General features: G+C 43.0%; 1 protein-coding gene across 1 annotated transcript; it reads right to left on the bottom strand.

The window, feature by feature from the left end:
- Position 1: 1 nt before the first annotated feature.
- PP2D1 (protein phosphatase 2C like domain containing 1) lies at positions 2-19,364 on the bottom strand. The gene is made up of 3 exons (XM_066584785.1): positions 19,328-19,364; positions 15,089-16,032; positions 2-4,733 (listed from the first exon to the last, which is right to left on the bottom strand). The coding sequence occupies exons 2-3, from the start codon at positions 16,029-16,031 to the stop codon at positions 4,081-4,083; spliced, it is 1,596 nt and encodes a 531-aa protein (XP_066440882.1). The 5' UTR covers position 16,032; positions 19,328-19,364; the 3' UTR covers positions 2-4,080.
- Positions 19,365-23,387: the final 4,023 nt, after the last annotated feature.

The raw sequence follows: 23,387 nt of genomic DNA, 5'->3' as shown, positions 1-23,387 counted from the left end.
GCATTACAAATGATCCACATGAGCTCTATATCGAAAAGTGAGAAAGCAGAAGTAAACTCATGATGGCAAGGTACTAACCACTACGTAATCATTGGTACATGCTATACAGCGGTGCTACAGCTACTGGAGTTCAAGTAAAGCTAGATCAGAAAACAAAAAAAATTTCCCTGGATAAAGCATGGATAATATCGACCAGAAGAAAACCACTGCAAGACTTAAACAATAAATATGACATTTGGTATTTAAAGAGGTTGTACCAGAATCGGCTTTTGCCACCTATCCCTGTTGGAACCATTTCCGGGCGCTTGGCTGAAAGACCTCTGGTCTCACAGCATCCATTACATGTACTGCCTTGGACACCTACCCACTGATGCCTCCGTCTGCAGTAGTGTTGTGAACGACGAAACTGAACTGCTATGGTGTGGAACCGGGTTGTCTTCAGCGATTGAATCAAGGTTTAGTTTGGGCACTAATGATGGCCATGTTCATGTCTGGAGACCTTGGGGTGAGCACCTCAATCCTGCCTTTGCTGTAGAGCAGTACACCGCCCCCACTGCTAGTGTGATGGTTTGGGAGGGCCATCGTATATGACAGTTGGTCGGGCCTAGTAGTAGTCAGAGGGACAGTGACAGCTCAGTTCAGGACAGCCTGCAGCTACTTGTGTTCCTCTCATGGTAGGGCTTTCCAGGAGGCATTTTCCAGCAGGATAATGCTTGGTCACATATACAAGGGGGTCACAAGAATGCCTCCAACATTTTGTGGCCTGCCTAGCCATCAGATTTATCACGAATAGAACATGTATGGGAGCATCCACAATGCCAACTTCAACAGCCTATGAGTTTGCACAATCTAGAGGCTCAGTCACAGCAAATGTGGACTGAAATGCCGCAGGATACCATCTGGAACCTGAATGCCTCCATGCCCACCTGCATCACATCTTGTACCGCCTCTAGCTTGGATACAACAGGGTACTAGAGCCTCCATGCCCGCCTGTATCACATCTTGTACCGCTTCTAGCTTGGATACAACAGGGTACTAGAGCCTCCATGCCCGCCTGTATCACATCTTGTACCGCCTCTAGCTTGGATACAACAGGGTACTAGAGCCTCCATGCCCACCTGTATCACATCTTGTACCGCCTCTAGCTTGGATACAACAGGGTACTAGAGCCTCCATGCCCACCTGTATCACATCTTGTACCGCCTCTAGCTTGGATACAACAGGGTACTAGAGCCTCCATGCCTGCCTGTATCACATCTTGTACCGCTTCTAGCTTGGATACAACAGGGTACTAGAGCCTCTCTGCAAGGGTTCAGTTTTCCACAATAGATCCTTTTGCTCTGATATTGTAATCCCTTATATCAATATTACAATCGCACATAGAAAGTTTCATACAATTACGACAACTCCTACTAGATGCTGGATTTATTTATTTTTTCTGAGAATGAGTGTTTATAGCGATTGGATAGAACCTTATCATGGAGGTATCGCCTCCTTTATTTTGAGTCCCAGTTTGGCTAAGTATTAAAGGGGTATTCCAGTCTCTGCAGATAAAACATAATTATACTGTTTTCTCATCTACTTTCTATATGCTTTCCTCTCTGCTCTCAAGATCTCTGATTACTGTCATTCAATAGGTACCTTCATTGAGTATAACAGCCCTCATCATGTCATTGACATAACTGTACTGTAACAAGCCATGCACCTTTATCAGAACTGTCTTGGGGCTCATTCACACAACCATGATTTTGACACGTATTAGGGCTGCGTGACATGCGGTGAATGAAGTCAATGAAATTAAATCGACTTTTTCATAGATCCGTTTACATTAGCGTGCGGAAAAGATCGCAGCATGCTCTCTCAGCTCACCACGTAGCGCGAGCCCTATGCTTTTGTATGGGCAGCGTATGCAATGCTGTCCACACGCAATACATTGTGTGTGGACAGCGATTTCATATGCAACAGAGCAAAGAATAAAAAAAAACAAAAAACCTAAAGACAGTCACACTACACGACCGCAAGCGTGAGATACGCGGTCATGCACAGTGCACTTACTACCATACACTGTCTCTGCCAGCTCCTACAGACTAGTAAAACACTGAGTAACTCCCACAGTGTTTTTACGGATATGATCCTTTGAGACCTTACGGTAAGCTGATCACATATTTCCATCACATGACCAGGACTGATTTGTTATCCACTGGAACTAAATAATGAAGATTCCCATTGAATAACTGGAAGCAAAGATTTTGAAACCTGCTAGAAATTGGGGAAAAAAGTATTAAAAGTATTTTAAAAATGTATAGAACTTTGTTTTTACACTCCAGCATTGAAATTGTAACATCAAGAAGAAAGAGTTGTAGAATTATGGAAAGCCCCGGATTAATAGACATGTTAATGGTTTTCGCCTTAGCGTGCTGTTAATGTGGTTATTAATGGTTGTCTGAGGAATGTTCTGCCATGCTGAATGCACTTAGGTGCACAAATCATCAAGATGTACTGCTAGCAGCTCACTTTGCAATTGACAACCATCAACGTCCCAGATTTGCTTGATGATGGACAAGTCCAGAGAGGCTGTAAGCCATGGAAGCAGATTTCAGCCACACGGGCTGCTCACAGTTGCACGACCAATGATGATGTTGAAAAATGGTTCCTGGGACACTTCAGAAAAATGGCTGTTCCATGATGAAATCAATATAACGCTGAGCTGTTGGTATACTTGGAATGAAGACAAGAAGGGTCTGGCTATGGTAGATTATATAACTATACATCATTATCCTGGAAAGTAGACTTGGTGTGACGTTCTCTCATGAAGGCCTTTTCATGGAGTTTCCGACATGGTCTCCAAACCAATCTCCAACTGTCATTGCAGCCTAGACAAAAGCGAACTCCTTGCTGAAGAGGGTAGACCTCCATTCCAGCTTCCATTGCCATCCAGCTCTGCAGCATGGTAGCCTTTGAGAGCGGTGGCGTGAGGTCAATCGAACACCTGTGGTAAGACACTTTGCCTACACAAACTATCATAGGTCACTTGCTGGACATCTGATTTGTAGGCATTGTTCGGTGCCGTAGGCTTGGTATGTGACGTCCAATTTCACTCATTACACAATGGATCACTACATGCCATTCTTCTATGAGTTTGTTGCTTTTCCAAGCACTGGGACACGCAACGTTAAGGAATGCTGATGCTACAGCCCTTGTGCTTATTATTTTGCCAAAGTGATAAACCAAGGTCTCTCAGTTCAAGGATTCTGTCCCTCTCGGTTTGCAACAAGTGGCGACAGCTGGCACATCAATGAACAGGTGGCGTCGCACAATTATACCACAAGACATCTAATTTTGAAGTTTTACGTGGCTGAAAAAACTTGCTTTTGATCTGGTTTCTATCCGATTGAAGCCCCTTCCACATACTACAGATTTTACCAAGGTGCTTGAAAATTTGAACATTTCCATATCCTAGCGACAGTTCACTTCCTCGACTTGCATAACCTTACAGCTTGTCCTCTGTGATGTTGCAATTTCAATGTTGAGGAGAGTATATTACACAAAGAATAACACCTGCGTCGGGGTTCTGTTTTCCTACTTTGTTCGAGGAGCAGGAAGGGGATCCCCGTGGCCAAATGGCTCCATCTTAGGATGGAACTGAAACAGCGCTGAACTGACCCCATTGACTACAATGGGGTCCATTCGCTTTCCACTCAGCTGGCCGGCTTTTAGCCGGAAGAAAAAGTCCTACAAGCATATTTCTTCCGGTGCCAGATCTTCCGCAGAACCTTCCCCGGGAGGTTCCAACACATATGTGCAACTACTCTTGGCTTTATCTGCTGAAACAGAAATACCTCTTCAAATTGACCTTCTGGTTTAAAAAACTTTAGATATATCGTGCAGACATATATGATGTTTACATCAGTGGAAGTTCCAACTGCAAGAACAAAGAGGTCTCCGATCTGACACACTCCATTATATCAAGAGAAGAAAAAATATTCTTCCTCTTTTCAAGGCATCTGCAATAGGCGCCCTTCTGGATTGTTACATAGAGCAAGTGTCATCTGAAAATATAGCTGTGCTTTAGCAACACAGTCAACTGATTGGACTCATTTCACATCCTGGTAGAAGTATGAGACACACTGTAATGTTTTGTTGAGATCCTGCCAACATCGCTGACTTCATTATTTGCTTGCAAACACAAACTGCTGCTCTACTATACAGTTTACTTTTATCTGTTTTTGGCTCTTTGCCTGGATTGTTTCCTAGAATATCTGGTTTAACACAAGTAGCACAGAGATGTGTACTTGTTTCTGGATCATCTTCTTGACCATCCCCTATGTCCTTTGATTGAAGGTCTTCTTCAGTTTTTATGTTTCTTGGATTTGCATTATGGGGGCACATTAAAAAAGTTGATAATAGATCCTGGGCCATTGCTACAACTTCACTGGTGCTGAAGATCTCCCACAGACCATTGGAGGCAAGGATGAGAAATTGGCATGCGTTAGATATTGGAATAGATATGGTATAGGGTGCTGGGATGACTGAATTCTTAAGTTGGGGATCACCATGGAAGCCAAGTGCTCTTGTAAATCTGCTGAATCCTTCAACCAATCCATAACTTTCATTAGAACTAATGTATCCTCCAGATTCCAAGACACGTTTCCTTTCCCGACCATTAGCTGTACTGTGATCTCTAGTAAGGCAATGGCTCCTCCCATTTTTACATAAGACTGCCTTAATATTTCCTAAAAGAAAAAAAAAAAAGTTAACTGACTTTTCAAGCATCCTTGTACATTGTTTAGCGTATGTTTACGAAAGCTATCTCTTCTCCTTAGGGAGAGCACCTAGAAGGTGAGTGAGTGAGGAGACTTATAAGGCCATTCATGCTCCTCTGGGTAATATGTAAATAAGGGAGATAAAACAATACCTCTTCAGTGCTAGAGGTATTGTTCCATCTCCCTTATTAGTATATGTTTAGTTATGGCCTTGTTGTTCAGGTACCTATTAGGGAGGGTTTTGACGTGTTGGATTTTAACCAAAAAAGTATTACAATGGGTGAAGTCTTTGATGAAAATCTTCAATATTCCCAATCGCATGATCTGCAGTGCGCTAAGAATTCTGCATAGTTTTTTTCCCGCTACGTCTTTATAGGTTATGAAAACTGCATTCCCATGTATTGTAAGGCCAAATACTGTGTCGGAATCGTTGCAAACTTGCAGTGTGAATTTCACACCAGAAGTCTGTACAGTATAATACGTATGAATGGCGCTTCAAAATCTCGTTAGTTTATAGCAGAAAAATCTGCACGCTGTACATTTTGGCAAAATTGTGGTAAGATCCATAATAGAAAATTCCTACTGTGTGTGAATTTATCTTAAATTGCCGCAAAATTTGCAACAATTCCATCACAATTCAGTTAAAGGGAATGTGTCATCAGAAAATGTCCTATTATATAAATCAAGTTTTTATGTTAAAGTTGTTTTAAGATCGTTTGTTTGATGTGTTTTTTTTTTTCTTTCAATGTCGTGATCTATATTTCAAGAAGATCCTAACATCCTGTAGTTTTCATATTGACCGCTAAGCCTAATAGTAATTGGACACTTCCTGCTCTATGGAGATTACTTTTCAGCAGTCATATCATCACAGGCAATGAAAGGTGACACTTCTATGTTAATAATACTGGATCCATCCATAGGTGATAATCACAACTCACCTCCTTCCCCTCCCTGCACAATGACCTCTACATGTCTAAAACACTCTTCCATAGAGGTCGATCAGTCCTCTCCTGTCCATTGTATGACTGGCCTATGAGGCTGCTATAGAGCATATCTCTGCGGCAAAAGTAAGATGGCCGCCCCCAGTGTCATGTACAGACAATAGAATGAAAAAAAAATCTACAATTGGAAAATAAAAATAGAAAAATGGAATATGTTTCACTATTTTTTTGCTAAAAAAATATAGATAATACATACTCTTTAAGTTAGAGAGCACAGGTATATGTTCTTCAGGGTGGGGGCTGCACACGGATGTTTTGTAGCATTGGATCTCCCTATGTCAGGCCTCATGTCCACGGGCGGATTTGATTCGTGGAATCCGTGCGTGGGACCTGCAAATCAAGCCACCCGTAGGAATGCATAAACGGACAGTGATTGCGGTTTACATTCGCGGAAATTAAATCACAGCATGTTCTATTTTCATGCGGATTTAACACGGATAGTTTCCATTGCAGTCAGTGGGAGCCGTACGACCCGCGGATAGGCCATAGGTAATGCGTCATTGCCTAGCGACAGTACGGGTAGAACAGAGTTTTTGGGGAAAAAAAATCTGTACTGCGCATGTCCGACGACGGCTCGCTACAACCATCCGCAATACGGAATTGTGCATGCAAAAAACTTGCTTGTGAACGAACCCATCGAAATCAATGGGTTCTATTTATTCCCTATGTAAATATGGTCATGTGAATCTGACCTAAAGAATAAAGACATCTTTGTATAGCTATCAGCGACTATGCAAAGATGTACATGGTTGAACGTGACGTTGAATGGACGGCACGTAACATTTATGAGGTCACCGTTTCACAAGCCACTTCTATTTATCTCATCAATTCTCCAACATCAAGAGGTGCTGCTTGGGTATCGTAGACGGCCGCCATAAGGTGACCTCATATGAAGAAGGGGTCAAGTCTACGGAACGTGTTGGCCATGGAACAGGGCCGTGTGTCCACAGAGATACTTATCCAGGGGCAAAAGAGTTGTTATTCCACTGATTGCATTATTTCACTGGTGGTATTCTTTAATTGCCCCCAATGACTAAATGCATTCTTATGCTAATTCTTCTTCAATGGATTCCCTTCAGTTATTTTAGCACTAGAACAAGCATGCTCCACCTATATACCCCCACAGAATGCTGGAGAGATCTCTTTTGCCCCTGGATAGATATTTCTTCGGACACCCTGTATGTGTTTGTATAGGTATCTGCCCAATAATCCAGCAATGTTATCAAAATGTTCTTATATAAAGGTGATTAAAGGAACTTTTCCAATTTCTTCCGCACATGAAACACATCACAAGTCGTCAAGATCAAAGTCTTTCACTGAAAATCAAGCAGCGAAAATTCTAGACTCAGGAAACAAGCTTTTTTTTTTCAAGTAAAAGAATGCTTCACAATGAAAACTGTGTTAATGGAATAATATTACATATGTCAGCATATTATTTCTGCGCTCCGATTCAGTCGACATTAGACTGCATTCCATTTCCTTTCAGTCTTCTTACATAATACGTGCAAACCAGTAAAATTACCTGCATAGACTTTGGTGTTGCAGTCCTGGGCTGTCTGACCCAATTTATAAAATGTTTCTTCCACAGACTTCCCTAGAGGCGTATAGTCTATTAATTACAAAATTATACCTATTTGTTAGGCTTGCTAATGGACAAGAAAGAAAAATCTTTGGCTTGCTTTTACGACTCTGTGCTTGGAAACGCATGCCAAATTTATGAGATTGCATTTAGGAGAGATTCCAAATGATGGGATCTTGAATGTCTCCTGCTGTTTGGATGGTTCTGCGGGTTTTGGCCAATGTCCGTTCATTTCACAAAGTTATGTAAAAGTATTTTCTAGATGGAGACTTTCCATCCACACGATTGTATATTAAATGGCTGATACTATAGAAAATGTAAAGACAGCATATTTACTAGTTCGGAATAAAATGATGTAGATAGTGGAAGAAAAGTGGAAATTTGACAGATCTACAAAAAATAGCAAATGAATTCCTCCAGTCTTTATCTTACTAGTACAGGAAATGTTCTTAATCTTTGACCTTCAGAGTCATTCAATGTGTATTGAAGGGCTTTAAACAATATCTACTTGTTAGAACGGTGTTTTCACAATAAACGCACTATAAATGGTCTATAAGACTGTTTATAATGAATTCCCTTTTGGTACAAGGTATCTTAGGAGCCTGCTTTTGCATTAGCAACAAGCTGATCACTAAGTGTCTCCCTATTGGGGCTCCCAGCAATCAGATGTAATCTGGTCACAAGGTATCTCCTTACTGGGGCTCACAACAATCAGCTGTAATCTGGTCACAAAGTAGCTCCCTACTGTGGCTCACAGCAATCAGCTGTCATCTGGACACAAAGTGTCTCCCTGCTGGGACTCCCAGCAATTAGCTGTCATCTGGACAAAAAGTGTCTCCCTGCTGAAGCTTCCAGCAATCAGCTATAATCTGGTCAAAAAGTATCTCCTTACTGGGGATCCCAGCAATCAGCTGTAATGTGGTCACAAAGTGTTGTCCTGCTGGTGCTCCCAGCAATCAGCTGTAATCTGGAGGGAAACCTGACAATAAATGTCCAATTTCCCTACTGCACCACCAGAGGGGAAACTAAGCATGACACATTGCCCATTCACATCAATAGGATGGCTTGTTTTATGCAGGACAGTCTGGTCTTCCAGAGCAAGAGATGCTCATTGTAACCACTATCCATTCTGCCCAGGAGATGAGATCCTGAATACAAAAGCCCCCTACATTAACAAACAGTTCTCTAGTAGGGAATAGGGAAATGGGTTTTCTAAAAAGGACAACCCCTTTTAATTCCTTATTATTCGTACGTTTAAAATAACATACAACATCTTGTTGAAAAGAATGTCATTTGTTTTCAATTAAAGGGAATGTGTCAATAGAAAGCGACCTATTGTATAAAGCCGCCTGCAGACGGCCGGGTCGGATTCTCGCAGCGGGATGCGGACCCATGACACTGCAGAGGCCTGCGACTCACCCGTCTTCTGTTTTCTGCTATGTGCCGACTGACGGCCAGCCAGCGCATGCGCAGAGCGTAGCCGGCCCATCACCACTGACATTTCTGTGCGGGCCTCTGCGAGACCCGCAGAGACATAGAACATGCCGCAATTCGTTTTCCGCATGTATGTTCACGTGGACAAATCGCGGCCGTCTGCATAGGATTGCATTTTGTAATGCAATCCTATGCAGGCAAGCACAGGCGGAAATTCTGCAGGAAATCCCACCGCGAAATTTCCGCCCGTGTGCAGGGGGCCATAATCAAGTTTTTATGCTAAACGTATTTTAAAGACTTTTTGGTGATTTTTTTTCAGTAGTTATCTCATTATTGTCACAGACAGGATTACAGTGGGTTCCTTAACATTGACACTGCAGTGAACTTCATTGGGGATCTGGACCCCCATCCACTGGCCCTTTGGATAAGGGTCTTGTTATCTTATTATCATTTGCTCTTCTAGAAGACTGATGAAGGACAAGATAGTCCAAAATGTTGCTACAGACACTTACGGTATGGAATCCATGTAAACATATGATTGATAAAAAAAACATATATGAACTTGCATTTAAAATACAAGACTGTGGTGTATGTTTCTGCAATCTTGAATGGTAAACTATTACGAAACTCTGAGGCTGTAACGGCCTAAACAAGCATACAGCAAGCAAAGCCCCAGACCATGGGAACTTGTGTGGCCACTTGATTTAAATTTACAGAACATGCCTAGATGATTAGAAATGCTACCACACTCTCCAATGGATCCAATGCATATAAAGACTTTTATGGATACATAACTAATGTCTATTAATAAAAGTCTTTATATGCATTGGATCCTTTGGAGAGTGTTCTGATATTTCCTTTAAAGTAACATTAAACTAATAAGAAATAGAACCTAGATTGTAGACATTGCTAATGTTGTATATGACTATATTATAGGTGAAAACTTCTGATTTCTCTTATAAAAAAATGTTTCTGGACGATCACCCTGCTTGCAGGTAGGTTTCCTGGGATTAGTTGTCTCATTAGAGTAGGATCAGCGAGACAATGAGGACCCTTGAAGTGGGCTTGCGGGATTAAGTGATTTGGCCAATCCACACACGAATACCTCGTACATTCTTTATCTATTCCACCTGTTATGCGCGTAGGTATGTATGGTGCGTGTTTTGGTCGTCAGTCCATTGATTATGTCCGCTGTCTCCGTGTTCCACCGGAGTTCGGCAGTTCATGTAAGAAGTGGACATAACTTCCACCTCACTTCATTTGAGGAGCTGTGTTTTTCAACAGAGCCACCCAGCACACAATCTCTCTGTTCTACAGGTTGTTGTCAATCGGGGAGGCAGGGAACATCTGACCGAGCTTTATCTAAAGCTGGAAGACAGAATTCGATTGGAGTCCCCTGGAAGTCTTTTGTTCTATCACATAAGCTAGCTGTTTTATGCAGATTGCAAGAACATAAGGGAACATTTGCCAAAAGCTATGAAAGTCAACTGTCACACCCTCTAGAACAATGTGGATTGAAGCCATAAATACATTGATGCATTTTGAAGAGATGATGGCAGCTGAAGATAATACATTTAAGGGCTTTTTCGCTATATGGCGGCCGTGGATTTTGGTTGGATTTTGAGTTGTGTGAGGGCTTTTTTTTTTTTTTTGCAGGGTGAGCTGTAGTTTTTATTAGTACAATTTTGGGGTACATACATCATTTTTATCACTTTTAAACATTGCTCACCAATGTTCGGGGCTCCCGCACTGCCCCTGTGTGGTTGCCATGACAGCCAGGGGCCTATGGCATGGCTTGATAGAATGCCTGTCCAATCGCTGTACAGCGATATACAGCTGTATAGCATTACATCATACTGCAGGACAATTTTGTTCCTATCTAGCGAAGTTCATAACTTGAATGTTCACAAGGAGGGGACTATTAGTATTGGGTCTTTCCTTCAGCTACCAAAATTACTTTTGCTGCTTTACTTTTACCATGACATATAGGGCTATTTTTTAATATCCTTTTCATAGACTTTTTTCCCTTTTTTTTTTAGTTTTATTGGGGGTAAAAAGCTAAAAAAAATTATTTTTAACATTTATAGTTGTTTTTTTTTAAATTAGTATATTTACACTAACATATAGTATGGGAATGGGTTTCTCGTGGAGCACTGTGTACCGGGAAAGGAGAAGACAGAAGTGGTTAAAAACTGATTGCAGGAGCAGAAGCTTTAATCCCGCACCATTCTTCTACGATCGGTCGGCATTAAAGTCCAGGACCAAGCGCCGTAAATTTACAGCGCTTGGTCCTTAAGGGGTTGAGATATTCCCAAAGTTGTGTACTATTCCCTGCACAGGACGCCACAACCTGGCTCCAACCAGGATAGAAAGAGAAGAAGGAGGTCTCGGAACACAACTGTACAGAAGGATAAACACATTCGTCTCTAGTTTGTGAACAGATGTTTCCAAGAAAAAGCCATATGTTGAGACTGGCCACTAAAAGGAAATGATTAATTATGGACAAACAAACACAGACATTGGACAACATGTAAATAGAGAACACTGTTATGAACAGACAAATCTTAATTTGAGGTGCAGAACAAATGAAAACATGCTTAAAGACTACTTGGCGCCATATGTTAAGCATCGTGAAGGAAATGTAATGGTCCGGAAGTGACACAGTGCTGGTGAAGTGGAAAATTTGAGGAAGGTAAAAGGACTTTTAAACCAGGAAGGTTGTCATTCAATATTGCAATGCCATACCATGCCATGAACAATGCTTTATTGGAGGCAATATCATCCATCCCACAGGATAATGACCCAATGCAATACATAGTAACATAGTATGTAAGGCTGAAAAAAGGCATATGTCCATCCAGTTCAGCCTATTATCTTTAAATGTTGATCCAGAGGAAGACAATAAACCCATGAGATACAATCCAATTTTTCTCACTTTAGGAAAGAATTCCTTCCAGACTCCAATCTGGCAGTTAGAAGAAATCCCTGGATCAACAACACCCCGTCAGTAACCTAGAAGGGCCTAGTCTGTCTTTAGATGGAGGATAGGGAAGACGGTTTATGCTGATGGAAAGAGCAAGGTATATAATACAGTATTTGATAGAAGTGAATAAGCCCCATGCAGAATAAATGACCACAGGTATATAGCTGACAGCAGTCCACCTCCTCACCGAACTTCACAGGTAGGACACTATTTAGACTAGTTAAGACATGGCTCAGGCATCAGACGTGGAGTTTAGACAAGACATAATCCATACATGGTTCAGGCATCAGATATTACATCTGACGGAGTTCAGACAAGACTAAGGCATCAGACATCCATCTGATGGTGTGGGTAAAAACAACACACAAACAGAAATCTGACCAGCCTGCATGCATAAACCAGAATGAAGTGAGGAGAATAACCGGTGCCCTCTAAGAGGAGGGGCTGGAATATATGTGCAGAGAACAATGGTGATTGGCTGGCTGGATAATCCACCTCACAGCCAGTAGAATCAACCAACACCTACAGAGTTGCGATCTGTCAGTGCATAGCACCACAATAACCAGGAGCACACGCTGATACACTGTGGCAATTGTTGAATACGTTTTTAAGTTTTTCTATAACTGAATGTATAAAATTAGAACTTCCTTGGGTATGAAAACTGCATGCTACATTTCTGCATAATGGGAAATGAAAACCAAATAACAAATTTGGTTTTCCATGACTCAATCAGCTTGGCTCATAGCTTAAATCGCACAACTTCCTCATGCTGCTGCACAGGCTCTGTTGGGTGCCTAATTTATTTTCTTCTAGAAGCGTATATCTCTATACATACCAAATAGAGCATGCAATGATTTTGTTTATTGGCACGTTTTATAAAAGCATAGGCATATGGAGGCTCAGTAGAGGCCCCATACACTTGTTACAGCTTTATACAAAATGGGGTCTTCGTCCAGCTGTGTGCATGAGGCATTATACCTTTAGGTTCACAGTCCTTCATAGCATGCAGTTTAAAGTTTATTGGAATACATTACTTCTTTTACATTAATAAACTATTTACTAAATGTCACCAGTCTAACCCAGTAACCACTGCAGAGCTGCCTTAAAAAGATCAAAATAGACAAATTGCCGAGTCCCAATGACATACACCCCTGGGTTCTAAGGGAATTAAGTAATGTGATAGAAAGACCGCTGTTTCTTATATTTAAGGACTCTATAGAGACAGACAGGGTCTGTTTCACTAGATTGGCACATAGCCAATGTGGTGCCAATTTTCAAAAAGTGGTCAAAAAATTAACCTGGAAACTACAGGCCGGTAAGTCTCACTTTTATTTTGTGTAAATTGTTTGAGGGGTTTTTGAGAGATGCCGTCCTGGAGTACCTCAAGGAAAATAGCTGTATGAGTCCATATCAGCATATGTTTGTGAGAGATCGCTCCTGTCAAACCAACCTGATCAGCTTCTACGAGGAGGTAAGTTCTGGACCGGGGAGAGTCATTGGATCTTGTGTATCTGGACTTTTCCAAAGCATTTGATACTGTGCTGCATAAAAGGTTGGTATATAAAATGAGAATGCTTGGTCTGGGCAAGAATGTGTGGAAGTGGGTAAGTAACTGGCTCAGTCATAGAAAGCAGAGGATGGTTATGAATGGTACATACTCTGATTGGGTTACTGTTACTAGTGGAGTACCACAGGGGTTGGCTACACTAAATGGGAAACCAGTAGGCCAAACTGACATGGAAAATGATTTGGGGATTTTAGTTAACTGTAAGCTAAACTGGAGCAACCAGTGTCAGGCAGCTGCTGCCAAGGCAAATAGGATCATGGGATGCATTAAAAGAGGTTTAGGGGCACATGATGAAAACATTGTTCTTCCTCTTTACAAATCACTGGTCAGACCACACATGGAATATTGTGTACAGTTTGGGCACCAGTACTTAAGAAGGACATATAAGAGCTTGAGCAAGTTCAAAGGCAGACAACTAAAGTAATAAATGGGATGAGTGGACTACAATACCCATAGAGTATCAAGATTGGGGTTATTTAGTTTAGAAAAAGATGGTTAGGCTGAGGGGCGACCTAATAACAATGTATAAATATATCGGGGGACAATTCAAAGATCTCTCCCATCATCTATTTATACCCAGGACTGTTACTGTAACAAGACACCCTCTAACTCTAGAGAAATGAAGGCTTCTACACATAGAATGGGGTTCTTTACTGTAAGAGCAGTGAGACTATGGAGCTCTCTGCCTCAGGACGTGGTGATAACGAACTCACTAAAAGAGTTCAAGAGGGGTCTGGATGCCTTTCTTGAGCGATACAATATTTTATGTTAAGGTCACTAATTACTTTAGAAGCGTTGCTGATCCAGGGATTATTCCGATTTCCAGATTGAAGTTGGGAGGGAATTTTTTTCCCTTAAAAGGAGAAAATTGGCTTCTACCACATTAAGTCTTTTTGCCTTCCTCTGGATCAACACTGGGGGAGGGTGGGAATAGGCTGAACTAGATGGACATGCCTTTTTTCAGCCTAACATACAATGTGGAGCTTCTTTCACATGGGCACATATCAGCCGGCCGATATACGCTACTTTGGGAGTGAAAAATCTGGTAAACGGGCGCGCAAATCAAACTTTTGTGCACCCGTTCATATGGCCTGGTGAGGCCGGCACAAATGCGCCAAAATCACCAGGCCATTGCCCATTTCCCCTCCCTCCCCATCACAGGCTCACCTCTCGTTCCTTCCCGCTCGTTCTGTGCAATGGAAGGGGGTGGGATGGGGTGGAGCTAAGCGCCAGTCTACCCCACCACCTCCCATTGATGGCTATGGACAAGAGGTGGGGACTTAGCTCCACTCACGCCCCGCCCCTTGTCCATATCCATCAATAGGAGGAGGCAGGGCAGACCTGTGCTTAGCTCCACCCTGTCCCGCCCCCTCCCATTGCACAGAACGAGCGGGGTGGAACGAGAGGTGAGCCTGCACCAGGGGGGAGGGGGGGGGGGAACAGAGGGAGGGTGTTTAGCAGCCACTCTGCTAAACTCCCTCCCACCTACGGCTGCTGCCATGGGCTCCCATAGGAGCTTACGTATTCCCAGTTCAAAAGATAGTTCCAGGACTATCTTTTGGGCCCAGCGTAAAAACACCCGGCCCTATATTGGCTGGGCTGGGCGTTTTTATGTCTCAGAAATATACCTATGTGATCTGATGCATTGGAATCCAATGCATCAGATCACAGCACATATCGGGCGTCCGTGAAAATGGCCGGCCGATATGCGCTCATGTGAAAGAAGCCTTACTATGTTAATGTATGTACCAGCTCACTTACCAATGTTTGCTACATGGAGCATACCCAGTTTCGTTTGATCTTTATCCGTTGACATCTGCTTATCTATAAACCCTTCTATGAGGCAGGTCACAACAGAGCACCCACTCCACCTTGACTTTGAGTTCTCCTTCCTTCCTAGCTGCAACATTCTGTCCATGCGCCAAAAGGCTTTAGCATAGGCGAGGTGTATATCTTCCACATCTGTTTCTTTGGCTCCTTTCTTTTTTTCTAAGGAGAAAAGACGCTCGGATTCCCGGTAGTTGTCTTTAAAAACACTATCTAAAGATTTGATTAATAACTTTTCTTCTTCATTTAACTTGTAAGATGGATCCATGACTGAAATCTGATCTAGCAGGAAAACAGGAAACTCTGCAGCTGCAGTAAGTGCTGCCACATTTCCGTGATAGCCATCAAATATACCAGCAAAGCATGTATTCTCCCTCTGCCCATAGTTATTAAGAACTGTAAATGAGTCTTCCATGGAACTTTGCCAGGAACTATTTTTAGCAGAACAGATTACTATAGATTTTACTAAACCACTATTTCCGTCCATGTCGTAAACATGGCAACCATCTTCAAAGGGCATACACATTTGGCGGGTACATGGTGCCATAGAAAGCAGCTTTCCTTTCAGTGTTTCATAGGAATGATTAATCTTCTGGTGTTCTCTATATTTGTATTCTGCAGAGATTTCAATCTGAGATCCCATTTTCGTCTTTCGTGATGTGAGGATGTGAAGATTGTCCTCTGCTTTACCATCCAGGACTTTATTAGCTTTGTGGCATTGTTTGTGGTTCGTAAGTGAACACAAATTAACTTGTTCCTGGCATACAGAACAAGGAAGCCAGATTTCATTCATTTCCGATATTTGTTCATTCTTAGCATCTGGAGTCTGTAAATCCACATTTGACGCTTCTATGATAGTTGGTAGGACTTTTCTCATTCTGAGATCAAGTAAGAAAAAAACTTAAGTCAGATGAGAATCTTTATGTCTATGCCCATCAGAATTAGAAAGCAATTAACTCTTAAATTCATGTAAATTTTGAAAAAGAAAATTGGAACATTTTCTATCAACTTTATCACCTACAAAACCCTAACAAACTTTAACTGGTTCATGACCGCCCACTGTAAATTTACATCACCGTGTACAAGGCTCTGTGCAACAGTAACATAAACTTATGTTCCTCACTCCGCAGGTGATTGTATGCCCCCAAACAGGTGAAACACCTAAAACCGCCTGTTACTGACACACTGTGGTTTGAGTGCCATCATTGGGACTTGACTGATTCAGGTCCTGATGATGTCATCAGAGTGACAGACTCTCAGAGCATTGACAGGGAAAGTTTGTCTAAAAACAAACTTTCTGTAAAAGCCTCTCTCTCCTAAGAGGCCTTATTCACACGAGCGTTTTTACGCAGGTAAAAACGTTGGCCGAAAATTGCAACCATCTGAAGCATTGGATTCCAATGCATTCATTCAGATGGGCGATGTTTGGCTGCGCAAAATCATCCGGCTTAAACAATAGCACAACCATGGCCAAATTTGGAAGCTGATTTTTCACGTGGCCAAAAAAGATAGGTCTTGCTCTATCTTTTGGCCACGATCAGCCAGAAGCTCCAATAGAAGCCTATGGGAGCTGGGGCAAAGGGAGGGGGAGGGACGTTGGCAGCGGCTAGCGCTGCTAAACTATGTCAGCTGGCTCTATTGAGCCAGTTGAAGGATTTAATGCCACCCAGAGGAATTCCAGGCTGCGACATGTAAATTCGGCTGTGTGAATGGGTGAGAAAATGTGAGATTTAGCCAAAACTTGGTCGCGGCTTCCAATCGTTCATGTGTCTTTTAGCCGTGATGCGGAAGGCCACATTTTTTAGCTGAGTTAATATGTTAGCTGAAAATGACAACCATCTGACACATTGATTTCCAATGTGTTCTTTCAGTTGACCGATTTTTAGCAGCGTAAAAATGTCACGCTAGAAATAATAAGACATTAGCGACTAAAATCGGCGACCAAATTTATATGCTGCTGGAAAAGATAGGTCTTGCCATATCTTTTGGCCTATATACACTGACGGCTCCTATAGACTCCTATGAGAGCTAAAAAAAAAAGGAAGGGAAGGGAGTTTAGCAGCGTCCAACACTGCAAAAAGCTTACAGGTGCCTTTATTTAGGCCTTAGAAGTCATTCCAAGGATTTATGCCGACCGAGGGATTTTCTGGCCTGCGGCATATTTTTTCGCTAATTAGTCGCACCTGGCCGTGTGAATGGATGAGAAAACGCTAATTTTTGCGATCCGCACGCCAGGAAAAAAATCACATCCACATGCTTTCAAAACTGCTATGCGGGCGCTCATGTATCCCTTTGGGTGGCTTGATTTGCAGATCTCCCGCGCGGTTGCCCCTGCGATAGACCTTATACGTGTTTTTCAACAAAGGGTGGTGGTGGTGCTTTTTTAGTTTGTCTTTGTGTATGCTTTTTGTTTACTTTTGAAGTCGTAGTTTTAAATTAGATTAATAAAAGTTATATTTTAGGAATCTGCCCTGTGAATAAGGAAAATTATTAGCGTGGTCGTCAGTCAATTCATCGTGCCATGGGAGAATACACGTGTGTATAAAATAGCAATTCCCTGTCATATACAAATAGCTATAATACAGCCACAGTCCCTATTGTATCAGTAACACTGGGATCCCCATGGTTCTACTGAACCAAATGTAGATACTATAGAACTCCGCGGTGTACGAAGGGTCCGTTTAGACCAGCCTATATCTCGTTTAAACGAGTGAACAATGTTAGATTTTACTAATTGGCTCGGGCAGCAGATACATCGTTGGCTCATTCAAAAAAGAAATCATTCACTACGTAAGTTAATGAGAACGACTGAACGACCGCTGTTTAAACCGAACGTTTAGTGAACAAGGCAACCATGATTTGTATGCTGCATAAAAGGAACGAATTATCATTCATCGTTCGATTGTTGGCTGCGTTTACACTGGTGATAATCGCTCATTTTCGCTCAGTCGAACAATCATCGTTCCGTGTAAAAGAGCCTTAAGATCTGTTTCATCAAACCACAGGGTGTCCTAGTTTTGCAGCTGTAATCCAGATGCTAAATTCTCGCCGATGCCTAAATCCAGTCTCTCTCTTAGGATGCATTCAGACGACCGTATATCGGCGGGGTATTCACGCCGGCCGATATACGGCGTCTCTCTCTGCAGGGGGAGGAGGCTATAAGAGCCGGGAGCAGTGCTCTGAGCTCCCGCCCCCTTTCTGCCTCCTCTCCACCCCCCTGCACTATTTTCAATGAGGAGAGGTGGGATGGGGTGGAGCTAATTCCTGGAATTTGCCCCCGCCCCTGCCCCACTCCTCTCATTGCAAATAGTGCAGAGGGGCGGGAGCTCAGAGCACTGCTCCGGCTCTTCCAATCTCCTCCCCCTGCAGAAAGAGACGCCGTATATCGGCCGGCATGAATACCCGGCTGATATACGGCCGTCTGAATGCACCCTCAATACAGAATGAGACAGTTTAACCCTTTCCAATCCATTGTCTGACATCTTCCTACTTTCTGATTGAAGCTTGTACAACTCCAATGTCAGAAGACGTCCGACAGGGTATTCTTACTGTCTATTGCCAGCCACTCCGCTGTCGGAGCCTCTCTGGCGCACACACACTGGCTTTAGCCAGCAGATGGCATCGTTGTATAAAGAGAAAAAAGAGAAAGCTTTTTAGGAAACCCTGAATCCAAAGTTGGATTGGAAGGGGTCAAGAAGTCTAATGTACAAAATAATTTGCAACCTCTTAGTTGACATTTTTGATTGTCAGGCTTTATTGATTTGGAGCAACAACATAAAAAGACAATCGGTACCACTAAGCAATCTTCTGAGCCACAGAATATAAGTAATATATATATAAATGCTCCCCCACAGCTTCAAGCAAAGTCCTGCTCATAGTGTTAACCTGGGTTAGGAGGCATGGGGGACAGGTGAGTCGTGTCAGACAATAGTGACCCTTCACAGTCTACCTGCCCTTACTAGTAACATAGAAAGACATTCTATCTAGTGAAATTGCCAAGACCGTTAAACACTTTTCACTTTGTCTTTAGCTTGTGAATGACAAACATCATTGTAACTCCTAACTATTAGATCCCAGTAAAGAGATTACTGATAATGTAAGGCAGCTGATTTATGATAATTAAAACCAACATATTGATGTAGATGATTTATGTCGCTCCCAAAGCAAACTCACCTGATGTAATAGAAAGTTTCCAACTTGATTATGCAGATTGCTCAGATAATAATGCACCTGCCGCGATGGACTGCATGTATCATGCATGTTTACAGGCTACTATGGTTGCCGTAACCCTAGATACATTTCTAACAGTAATACCTGCAGCCTAGATGGTAGCTACTATTCACAAGGTGAGTGATGAACAGTGAGCATTCATACATTATGCTGGGCTACACATACTACGCTGCACCAACTACCGGATAAATCGAGTCCCGTAACACCCCGTCTTTTTTCCATACAAGGTGAATTTTTGTTGGGTGATAGAAGTAACATCTGACTGTAACACAACTATTAGAGTCATGAGTAAGGCCGGCTTCACATGGACGCATTTGCGCATGCAATACGCAGAGAATAGAACTCATTGATTTCGATGGGTTCGTACACATTTCCATTTTTTGTGCACGCATTTCGGACGCAAAAAAAAGAGAACATGTTCTATTTTTCCGAGTATTTACACACTAAAGGTACCCATAGAAGTCAATGGGGGTGTGCCAATGTGTGGGCAATACGCAAGGAAGCGCTTGAAATACTGGAATGCATTTGACAAATTAGTCATTTCAATCAGGGTGTCATTGTATTTCGCATGCCAAAAAATGCACCCCACTACAGGAAAATTCCTCCTCCCCTGCAGGGGAACCCCTCTCTTCCCACTATGGAGGAATTCCTTCTCACCTGCAGGGAAACCCCTTTCTCTCCACTATGGGTGTATTCCTTCTTCTCCTCTTCATCTGCACTGCTGGGGAATTCCTTCTTCTGCCCTGCAGGAGAACCCCTGCATCTGTGCTGCTGGGGAATTCCCTCTTTTTCCCTGCAAGGGAACCCCAACATCTGCGCTGCTGGGGAATTTCTTCTTTTTCCCTGCAAGGGAACCCCGACATCTGTGCTGCTGGGGAATTCCCTCTTTTTCCCTGCAAGGGAACCCCGACATCTGTGCTGCTGGGGAATTCCTTCTTCCCCCCACAGGGAAACCCCTGCATCTGCACTGCTTGGGAATGAATCACTCTTTGCTGGCCGCCTTGCATAGTCTCCCGTAGATTCTATGGAGGCTTCTGCGATTTTCTGCAACAAGATGGGTCCTGACCTATTTTTGCACAGCAGGGAATTTTAGTCACTGAATTCCGACGCTGATGTCCTATCTTTTTTGTTGCGGTTTTTTAACCCGGCTACGAATCGTTCATCCATAGGAAATGATTGGTTTTATTAGACGTGATTTTTGACGCATTTAACTTTGCTGCAAAAAATCGTCCATGTAAAAGAGGATTCAGGACTCCTTTACACTGGCGAGCGCGATATCGGGCTGAGATTCACTGTCCGATATTGTTCTCGCCATCCATGTGAAAGCCCCGTGGATGCAACGCCATCCATGTGAAAACAGCCTCGCATCACTGAGGGGATGAAGGAAATCCCCCACTATGGCTGTCACAGCCATGGCAGCGGATCGCGGAGTTTTCCCATTGCTTTCAATGGGGCTGGCGCTTCCACCGTTGGTCCTATTGAGAACAATGGGCGATCTTGCAGAAAGATAGGACATGTTGCAATTTGTTTGCCGCATAGCATCGCGATGCCATGCAGGAAAACTTCGCTAATGTGAATGCACCCTTTCAAAAGTATGGGTTTCAAATTTGTGCAAGATTTGTGCATCACGCAGCGCACAAATCTCACGCGATTTTATCACCAGTGGGAAGGCGCCCTTAGGCTGGGTTCTCACAGGGCAGAATCCCACCGGAAATCTTGCGGTTTTGCTGCAGCAAAAAAACGCAAGATTTCCGCCAGGAAAGCGCTGCTTCAAAACCCGTTGCACTAAGCCACAAGTTTTGGAGTGGCTTAGCCGCATGCTTTTCCATTGCGGCCGGCGCTCCCATAGAGAGCAGCGTGGCCGCAATGGAGAAAAAAAATAGACATGCTGCAGCCGGGCAATCTGCACTGCAGCGTCGGCTTTGCCGCAACGGATTGCTTGTCCCGTGTGCATGAGATTTTTGACAAATCTTGACCACATGGCTGACCAATCCCAGGATTAGCAGCCGCAGACGGAGTTGCTGCAGTGAAACTCCAGACGAAATTTTCGCGACAAATCCGCCCTGCGTGAACCCAGCCTTACAGTAGTTTTCTGCAAACCCACTGATATACATACCATTCTGATACCACAACTGCAGCATAAAGTAATCTGGTGAGCACAGGGCCTGTAAAACTAACCCATGGTATAATTATGAGTCACCATATACTCCCTTAGGCCGGCTTCACATGGGTGTATTTGTGCGCACAATACATAGATAACTTAATCACTAAGGGGCCTTAGGCCAGGCTGCTGTGCTTTTATGGTTTTTAGACCCGCATAGCAATCCCATGCCGGGAAGAACTGGTCCCAGATATCAGATGACAGCCAAGACCCTGAGCTAATGGCCGGAGGCAGAAAATCTCTGTTCTCAACCATTATACTACTTACATTCTGCAATCATTAGTAGAGATGAGCGAACGTACTCGTTTCGAGTAATTACTCGATCGAGCACCGCGATTTTCGAGTACTTCAGTACTCGGGTGAAAAGATTCGGGGGGTGCCGGGGGGCGGGGGGAGGCGTGGCGGCGCGGGGGTAGCAGCGGGGAACAGGGGGGAGCCCTCTCTCTCTCCCTCTTCCCCCCACTCCCCGCTGCAACCCCCCACTCACCTACGGCACCCCCCGAATCTTTTCGCCCGAGTACGGAAGTACTCGAAAATCGCGGTACTCGGGCGAAAAAGGGGCGTGGCCGAGTACGCTCGCTCATCTCTAATCATTAGCGATTACGGCATGTAAGCGGGTGACAGGGATGGAGCTCTTCCTGTCATCCATCTGCACCCTACAATCTGTCCGCATTGCAGCCAGACTCCTCATTAAGCCTCTGGTTCTGACAGGCATGCCAGCCTATCAGACCCTGCCGGGAGCACGGGCTGATTGTTGGATGGTCAAAAGCACACTATACTGCATTACATAAGTAGTACAGTGTAATTAATGTATCAGCGATCCAACGATCATATCTTCAAGTCCCTTGTAGGGGCAAAAAGTGTGTTATAAAAAAAGCTCAATAAAGTGAAACAAAGGGGAAAAAAAAGAGAGAGAAAATTTAGTATTTCCATAATTGTGTTCACCCAAAGAATCATCTTAGCATATTATTTATACCGTACGTAAGCGCTATAATAACAAAAATTAAAACAATGCAAAAATTGCTGTTTCTTGTCTATTTACCTTCCAAAAAATGCAACAAAAACTGACGTGTAAATAAGTCCTAAAAGTAACATTTCATTTACGCCGTACGGTGAACCTCGTAAGGCCTCAGTCAGACGGGTGTTTTTATGTGCGCATGTTACTTGCGATCCGCATCTCCCGTGTTTCCTCGAAAATAACACATCCCCTGAAAATAAGACCTAGTAGAGGTTTTGCTGAAGTGCTAAATATAAGACCTCCTCCGAAAATAAGACCTAGCTCTGTCCCTACTGTGTGAGTCTGCTGTAATGAGTTCCCACTGGTGGCCGGAAGCTGCACTGCTGTACAAGTGGTCCAGGAACTGCTGTGGGTGATCCTTACAGTCTCCAGACAGTGTGTACATGGAAATAATGGTAGGAACAAGGATTTGTGATGACAACTACTGTACAGTATATAAGAAATGTTCATTTTTTTGGTTCAACAATAAATTTAAGTTATTCTTCATGGAAAAATAAGACATCCCCCGAAAATAAGACCTAGCGCATCTTTGGGAGCAAAAATTAATATAAGACACCTTTACACCTACAAAAGATAGAACTTATGGATGGCAATGGAGGCGGTCAGGTGCTTTTTTAAACGCATGCAGTGCGACCTTTTTATGTAAAAACGCCCTCTGACTGAGCCCTCAAAGAAAACCTAAAAGAACAAAGGCAGAATATTTTTTTTTCCATCTGCTCCAATTTTTTTTAAAATAAAAATTAAACAATTCATTATATGTACCCCAAAGTGGTGCCATTAGAAGATACAACTCGCCCTGCAAAGAACAAAGCCTCATATGGCTA

This window comes from Eleutherodactylus coqui, chromosome 12 (genome assembly GCF_035609145.1).
Source record: "Eleutherodactylus coqui strain aEleCoq1 chromosome 12, aEleCoq1.hap1, whole genome shotgun sequence".
NCBI classification, from domain to species: domain Eukaryota; kingdom Metazoa; phylum Chordata; class Amphibia; order Anura; family Eleutherodactylidae; genus Eleutherodactylus; species Eleutherodactylus coqui.
The sequence above is the reverse complement of the archived record's forward strand: the minus strand, read 5'-3'. Positions and strand labels throughout refer to the sequence as shown.

Coding starts and splice junctions, on each gene's coding strand:
- PP2D1 (XM_066584785.1), bottom strand. CDS start 16,031: ATGAGAAAAGTCCTACCAACTATCATAGAAGCGTCAAATGTGGATTTA. Junction 4,734..15,088: donor GCTCCATGTAGCAAACATTG/GTAAGTGAGCTG, acceptor TTTTTCTTTTAG/GAAATATTAAGGCAGTCTTA.